The sequence below is a fragment of the Carassius auratus genome, chromosome 3, assembly GCF_003368295.1.
Source record: "Carassius auratus strain Wakin chromosome 3, ASM336829v1, whole genome shotgun sequence".
NCBI classification, from domain to species: Eukaryota; Metazoa; Chordata; class Actinopteri; order Cypriniformes; family Cyprinidae; genus Carassius; species Carassius auratus.
Window position 1 is genome coordinate 15,802,841 of NC_039245.1, and position 8,403 is coordinate 15,811,243.

The 8,403-nt window shown below is 41.5% G+C and overlaps 1 protein-coding gene across 1 annotated transcript; it reads left to right on the top strand.

Moving 5' to 3' along the window:
• Positions 1 to 2,347: 2,347 nt before the first annotated feature.
• On the top strand, positions 2,348 to 7,099 carry LOC113054903 (uncharacterized). Its single transcript, XM_026220690.1, has 2 exons — positions 2,348 to 4,727; positions 6,838 to 7,099. The coding sequence occupies exons 1-2, from the start codon at positions 2,851 to 2,853 to the stop codon at positions 7,046 to 7,048; spliced, it is 2,088 nt and encodes a 695-aa protein (XP_026076475.1). The 5' UTR covers positions 2,348 to 2,850; the 3' UTR covers positions 7,049 to 7,099.
• The last annotated feature ends 1,304 nt before the right edge of the window (positions 7,100 to 8,403 follow it).

Consider the following 8,403-nt stretch of genomic DNA (forward strand, 5'->3'; position numbering starts at 1 on the left):
TGTGCTGCTGAAAGACGCATTGTTGAGTTACTGAGAGCAGCGTCAAAACAAGCCAGCAGAAGGTGAAAGAATGACGGAAGAGAAACTGAACACCTCTTCCGCTTTCAAACAATAGACCACACCTCCTCCCTCTCTCTCAGTCTCTCTCTCTCTCTCTCTCTCTCAGTCTCTCTCCCTCTCTCTCTCTCAGTCTCTCTCCCTCTCAGTCTCTCTCTCTCCCTCTCTCTCAGTCTCTCTCCCTCTCTCTCTCAGTCTCTCTCCCTCTCTGTCTCCCTCTCTCTCTCTCTCTCTCGTCTGTGACCATATAAGGTAAAAACAGCGAGACCCTGATCAAGCGCCGCTGCAGAATTCCTGCGCTCTCGTTTCTTTCACACTCCGTCACTTTTCTCTTGCTCGTGTTTAATAATTACTTTTTCTCAGGCTCTTTGACTTTAAAGTAAAAAAGTGCTCATTTGCGTTGTTCTCGCTAGGCTACACCTCAGATGCTAATGATAAGGGTTTGTGTGTTTATTTAGCTTTAGCTAGTGAAAGACGTTTGTCCCCACATGTTTGAAGCTAACCGCCTCGAGCTGGTCTTTGATGTGTGCTCTTGTAGTACACTTGTAGTTTCAAATCTGCCTGACTAGTCTTAAAGTGTGCACACTAGTGAGAAAGCATCAATAAACAACAGCCAGTCAGATTTCAGAAATGCAGTTTTTGTAGGCCAAACTGGGTGTTAGCATGTTTTTTGTTTTTACTCAAATAAGTACTTTTGTTGTACCATTTATTGACTGACAGTTCACTTTTGGAGTGAAAGGGCCTTTACTGTCGACACATATATAATTTCGGGTTTTTCTTATTGAGAAAAAAAATCAAACAAATAAGCAAGCCCAGCCCAGCTGAAAAGTAATGCAAAGCATTGCTTTTCATAAAAAAGTAACACAATTAATTACCTTTTTATTTATGGATTAATGCAGTGCATTGCTATTAAAAGTAACTCCCAACACTAGATGAGTTTACTGTTTTGTGCGAGGACCTTTAATGACCACCTCTGTAGTCCCATTTATAGACACGTGTTGGCACTTTTTTCAAGGAAAATAAGAGCTTTATCTGGTGAGAGTAAAAATATCTTGAGCTAGTGTTAACCACAAACATTATTTCAGGCATTTAACCAAAAACTCATTCAGAAAAGTGGAAACACTGCTGTTGACCTCAGGACAATGAAAGCAGAAGTGCCTACGAAAACATTATCCCTGCATCCATAAAACATGTTAATTTTTTTGTTTTGTTGTTACTAAAAATATATATATATATTACCATTTTCTTTTTCCATTTTGTGCAAATCAGTGTAAAATTAATGACCTTCTTACATGTAATTTGATGACAAAACATCCATACAAATCTACAAATAAATAAAATTTTATGTAGGGTTTGGTCTGTGGTAATTATAATTAACTTTACATAACCATATTTTATATATATATATATATATATATATATATATATATATATATATATATATATATATATATATATATATATATAAATATATATATATATAATATGGTTATGTAAAAGTGAATAGCTATGTGACTAAGTGTGGGTGTCTGAACACAAAATACCTCTAATCGTTTAGAGTAAATATCAATATTTGCAGAAGCTTTATTTGTCATTTAAACAGACTCTGAACCCGATACTCGCTCAGCCACGGTTTTTCTTCTCATGACAGCCTGTGATGTGTAACAGAGGGTATTTCTAGTGTGAGGAGGGCAGATTTCACAAGAAAAGGGAACTGGTGGAGAACATTCCCGAAGGGAGTGAGTCAACACACGTCTTCTCACTTCCTGCGAGATGCGTCGGCCTTCTCCTGCTCCTGTGTCCACGCTGGGGCCTTTAATTAATCCAAGGCTCTGTGTGCAGCCGTTTCAGGACAAACACACTCAAACACGAGCGTCAGAATATCAGTCATGAGAAAGAATCACGCATGGGTCACGGCAAGGAGAACACATTCAAGGGGGATTAAACCTAGAATAAGTTCTCAAACACACAGTAATGAAAGGTGAGGTCTCTGCAGCGCATGCATTCACAGAGAAACACTGTGTGTGTGTGTGCCATAATACAGGAACACACACCCAGAGCTGGGACACACCCAGACCGGGCGACACACACACACACACACACACCCACACACACACACACACTGCAGGAGTGAAGCGGGTCAAACCTCCGGGAGAGAGAGAGAGAGACTGAGAGAGAGAGAGAGAGAGAGAGAGAAAGAGAGAGAGCTTTCAGAGAGAGAGGTCATGCATAACATGAGCTCCTAGTCTTTCTAGAGTTTCTTGCTTCTAATATGAGGTAAATCAAAGATAAAAACACAAAATTAACTAAAATGGGACGGTGAGCACAAGTTCACTATAAAAAAATACTTTAATATTTATTTTTTTACAAGAAATTAGGAGAAAATCTCTTGAAAACAAGAAAAATTTGTGGAACCTAAACAAAAGGACACTGGAGTGGACCCTACAACAAGGCTTCAGAAGGGAACGAACACAAAAACTGCTGGAGAAGAACCACCTACAAACTTCACGGATTTAACAAAAAGGATTATTCCATCTTATTCCATCTTAAAAAGGATTTAACCACAAAAAAAAAAAAAATTTTTTTTTAATAACCTTTCCATCTACAAACAACAAGGACCAAAAATTGCAAAAGGACAAACAAAACCAACGGACCCACAACTTTCCATTTGATGGAGCTATAGAACGGTATAGCAATTTAAAATAACAAAAGAGGGCCATTGTCATTCACACCTTCTGATTGGATTAACGGAGCCATTACAATCAATATCAAAGACCTGTAAACGGCATTACCATGGCAACACCAGCAATGGGGACTGGAGCTCACACCTTTTCCTACCCCCCAGACATCAAGTCTGAGAAGAGCAGACAACAACACAAGCTCAAAACTCAGAAGGAAAACCCAGAAACACTGTTTAAAGATACTTTAAACAGTAGGGGCAAAACCATCACCACAAACCTGCTCTTCTACACAGAACACCCGACTGCATGGCACACCGCCTCCTGCACACTGTTCCAGTATCACACCAAACATGGAATCTGTAAAGGCAGACAACTGTGCATTTATGAAGACGCAGAAAAAGACCCAGAGAACAGACACCTGACAATAAACTTTTATCAAAATGGAACGGTAATGATACAGGGAAACAGTGCTGCCCTCACAAACTTTGAACAGACCTTCCACTGCTTAAAAGATATGGTGGAAAGAGATGAAGCAAACCCCTGCAAGCAAACCCATACAGACACACCAGAAGACACTGACCAAAATGAGCCTTCAACCCACGACAACACAGAGAACAGGACCCCTCCAGAAACCACAGAGAACATCAGTCTTCCCCAAAGCACAGGACTACACAACACAGTTGTCCAGCTACAGCACAGCTTAGCACTGCTAGAAGTGGAAATAGTGGAACTGAGTGAGCAAGTCCACATCCTGTCCACTAAAGACACTGAACAACTTAGAGAACAGCTGGATCAGATAAGAAACCAGCTGAAAATGTCCATCCAAGAACTTAAAAGAGAAATGGACACTCTGTATCAGGACAGGGAAACACTCAAAAAAGACCTCAAAGAACTTCAACAGATCATGGGGAAGGAACTTTCAGAAATGAAAGACTACATGGGGAGGGAGCTTGCATGCTTCAAAAAAGAGCTTCAACAAAGGGACAAACAGATGGAGAACCTAACAACACAGATGAGGTGTCTCACTACCCCTGTGAATGCCCCCAAAGTCCCCCCTCCCTCCCCCACACCAACACCTACACATCCAAAGTCCAGCAGCACATCTCCGGCACCCACCAAACCATCACAGCCCAGCAACAGCCAAAAGGAAGCAGGAACACCTGCAGCCTCCAAAAAACCAGAGATCCTTCAGAAAAACATGACAGCTACAACCCCAGCTGAGAAACAGCCAGTGAAAACAGAGGCTGACATTGCCATCCTCATGGACTCCAATGGGAAGTTCCTACAAGGAGAAAGACTTTTTCCAGGCCTTAAAACAACAAAACTCTGGTGCCCAAAAACAGGGGATGCCCTCAGAATACTTTCTGACTCCACCTTTGGCACACCCTCACATATCATCATACACACAGGCACCAACGACTTGAGAAGGGAACAGGAGAGAGTTGGGCAGCTGATCTGCAGAGTAGCAGAGAAGGCTACAGAAATCTACCCCAGCACAAAGATCACCATCTCTACCCTCCTACCCCGCAGAGACATCCACCCAGACACCATCCAGAGAGTCAACGCTGACATCTCCAAAGGATGTGCTCGCCTGCCCAATGTACACCTGGCTCATCACCCCTCCATCACAATCAGGGACCTGTATGACCATGTACACATAAAGAAGGACAAAGTCAATGTGTTTGCAAAAACACTGAAAAACACAGCGTGGGGCAGACAAAACACCTTCACACCCCTGAAAACAACACAGCTGCGAACCTACAGAACACAAAACCAGACACCCAGCATAAACCTACAAACTCATCACAGAGAACGACCACCACTGGCTGCACAATACCAGGGATCCCCACAACATGCTAAAATCCACATCAGGATACCCCATGCACCAGCACTACACCACCACAGATCTACACCAGCCCATCAGCAGAAACCCCAGTTTGCACCAGATCACCACCCAAGACACCCACAACCACAAAAACATCACTCCAGGCAGAGAAGCAACATGAGGAACAACCCAACATCAGCAGCAGCAACCAGCCTTCCACCCGCTCATGCAGCCTCAGGTGACAACACACCAAACCCAGCACCACTCCCACACTCCAGGAGCTACGCTCAGGCCCTGAAAGGACAAGCAAATACACTGGAGATGAGTGAGATCAGACAGCTGCTGAACTACATCAGTACCCAGCTGACAGCATGAAAGGCCACACAGCATGCAAACACCTGCCTAACAATGAAAAAAAAAAAAAAACTTTTCTTTTCCAAAACACTATATTACATTAGAAAAGGATTACCTCTATTTTTGAAAACAAGAACTCTATACCGTGAACTCTTAAAATGACTCTGTCAATATCAACGTGGAATATTCAAGGATTGAATTCAGCAGCCTTTGGGCTAAAGAGCTCAAACACTGAATTCCAGAAGAGCATCAAAGATATGGATATTATAATTCTACAGGAGACATGGAGCAGGGCAGACACCGTCACCCACTGCCCACCCAACTACAGAGAAATCATCCTACCATCACAAAAACTCAACACAGTCCGACAGGGAAGAGACTCAGGAGGACAAATAATCTGGTACAAATCAAAACTCCACAAACACATCAACACAGTGAAGCAGTGCAAATACTACACCTGGCTTAAAATCCACAAGGAACTGCTCCCATCCAGAAAAGATATATACCTGTGTGCCATATACATCCCACCATCAGAGTCCCCCTACTACAGAGAAGACACGTTCTCCATATTAGAGGAAGAGACAAGCCACTTCCAGGCCCAGGGAAATGTGCTCATCTGTGGAGACCTGAACGCAAGAACAGGACTACAGCCGGACTTCACTGACACACAAGGGAGCAAATACATCAACAACAAACTGACTGTTATTAATAACACATTCTCCCATATCCACAGAAATAACCATGATCATATAGTGAATAAGAATGGGAAAGACCTCCTGCAGCTCTGTCGAAGCCTGGGTCTGTATATCATCAACGGTAGGTTACGAGGAGACACTTTAGGAAGAGTCACATTTTGCTCACCTCTTGGGAAATAGCACAGTTGACTATATGATAACAGACATAGATCCTTCATCTCTCAGATCATTCACTGTTAGAGAACTAACCCCTCTGTCCGATCACAGTCAAATCACTGTGTATCTCAAAAAGACTGAAAATAACATTAACACAAAGCCCATTAAACTGTACAACATCAGAAAACCATACAGATGGGCCGAAAACAGCGCTGAAGAATATCAGAAAGCACTCAGCAGCCAAAAAATACAAGCACTGATAGATAACTTTCTAAATAACATCTATGCTCACACCAATGAAGGTGTCAATCTTGCGGTCAAAGATTTAAATTACATATTTGAAAAATCAGCAAAACAATCCAAATTGAAAACAAAATCTGGAAAAAATCTAATACCCAAAAATGACAAAAATTGGTTTGATCAGGACTGCCAAACTATTCGCAAACAAATGAGAACACTTTCAAATCAGAAACACAGAGATCCAAATAATACAGAGATCCGCCTTCTTTACTGTGCAACACTAAAACAATACAAACATACACTCAGAACCAAAAAAGCACAATACACCCAAAACCAACTCACAATAATTGAGAAGTCAGTCAACACAAACCAATTTTGGAATAACTGGAACAATCTGAAAAAAACTGATCATGAAGAATTGGCAATCCAAAATGGAGAAATATGGGAAAGTCATTTCCAAACACTGTTTAATAAAGTACAAACAGACAAAAACTGTAAACAAAACCAAACAATCAACCAATTGGAAAAACTAGAATTAGCAATCAAAGATAACCAAAACCCATTAGATTTCCCAATAACTGATAAAGAACTTAAAGAAAAAATCAAAAACCTCCAACCCAGAAAAGCATCTGGACCTGATGGGATATTAAATGAAATGATAAAACACACAAGCAGTCAATTTCAATTGGCCATTCTAAAACTATTCAATGTGATTCTAAGTGTAGGTCACTTCCCTGACATCTGGAATCAAGGCTTGATCATCAGCAGAAACCCCAGTTTGCACCAGATCACCACCCAAGACACCCACAACCACAAAACATCACTCCAGGCAGAGAAGCAACATGAGGAACAACCCAACATCAGCAGCAGCAACCAGCCTTCCACCCGCTCATGCAGCCTCAGGTGACAACACACCAAACCCAGCACCACTCCCACACTCCAGGAGCTACGCTCAGGCCCTGAAAGGACAAGCAAATACACTGGAGATGAGTGAGATCAGACAGCTGCTGAACTACATCAGTACCCAGCTGACAGCATGAAAGGCCACACAGCATGCAAACACCTGCCTAACAATGAAAAAAAAAAAAAAACTTTTCTTTTCCAAAACACTATATTACATTAGAAAAGGATTACCTCTATTTTTGAAAACAAGAACTCTATACCGTGAACTCTTAAAATGACTCTGTCAATATCAACGTGGAATATTCATGGATTGAATTCAGCAGCCTTTGGGCTAAAGAGCTCAAACACTGAATTCCAGAAGAGCATCAAAGATATGGATATTATAATTCTACAGGAGACATGGAGCAGGGCAGACACCGTCACCCACTGCCCACCCAACTACAGAGAAATCATCCTACCATCACAAAAACTCAACACAGTCCGACAGGGAAGAGACTCAGGAGGACAAATAATCTGGTACAAATCAAAACTCCACAAACACATCAACACAGTGAAGCAGTGCAAATACTACACCTGGCTTAAAATCCACAAGGAAACTGCTCCCATCCAGAAAAGATATATACCTGTGTGCCATATACATCCCACCATCAGAGTCCCCCTACTACAGAGAAGACACGTTCTCCATATTAGAGGAAGAGACAAGCCACTTCCAGGCCCAGGGAAATGTGCTCATCTGTGGAGACCTGAACGCAAGAACAGGACTACAGCCGGACTTCACTGACACACAAGGGAGCAAATACATCAACAACAAACTGACTGTTATTAATAACACATTCTCCCATATCCACAGAAATAACCATGATCATATAGTGAATAAGAATGGGAAAGACCTCCTGCAGCTCTGTCGAAGCCTGGGTCTGTATATCATCAACGGTAGGTTACGAGGAGACACTTTAGGAAGATTCACATTTTGCTCACCTCTTGGGAATAGCACAGTTGACTATATGATAACAGACATAGATCCTTCATCTCTCAGATCATTCACTGTTAGAGAACTAACCCCTCTGTCCGATCACAGTCAAATCACTGTGTATCTCAAAAAGACTGAAAATAACATTAACACAAAGCCCATTAAACTGTACAACATCAGAAAACCATACAGATGGGCCGAAAACAGCGCTGAAGAATATCAGAAAGCACTCAGCAGCCAAAAAATACAAGCACTGATAGATAACTTTCTAAATAACATCTATGCTCACACCAATGAAGGTGTCAATCTTGCGGTCAAAGATTTAAATTACATATTTGAAAAATCAGCAAAACAATCCAAATTGAAAACAAAATCTGGAAAAAATCTAATACCCAAAAATGACAAAAATTGGTTTGATCAGGACTGCCAAAACTATTCGCAAACAAATGAGAACACTTTCAAATCAGAAACACAGAGATCCAAATAATACAGAGATCCGCCTTCTTTACTGTGCAACACTAA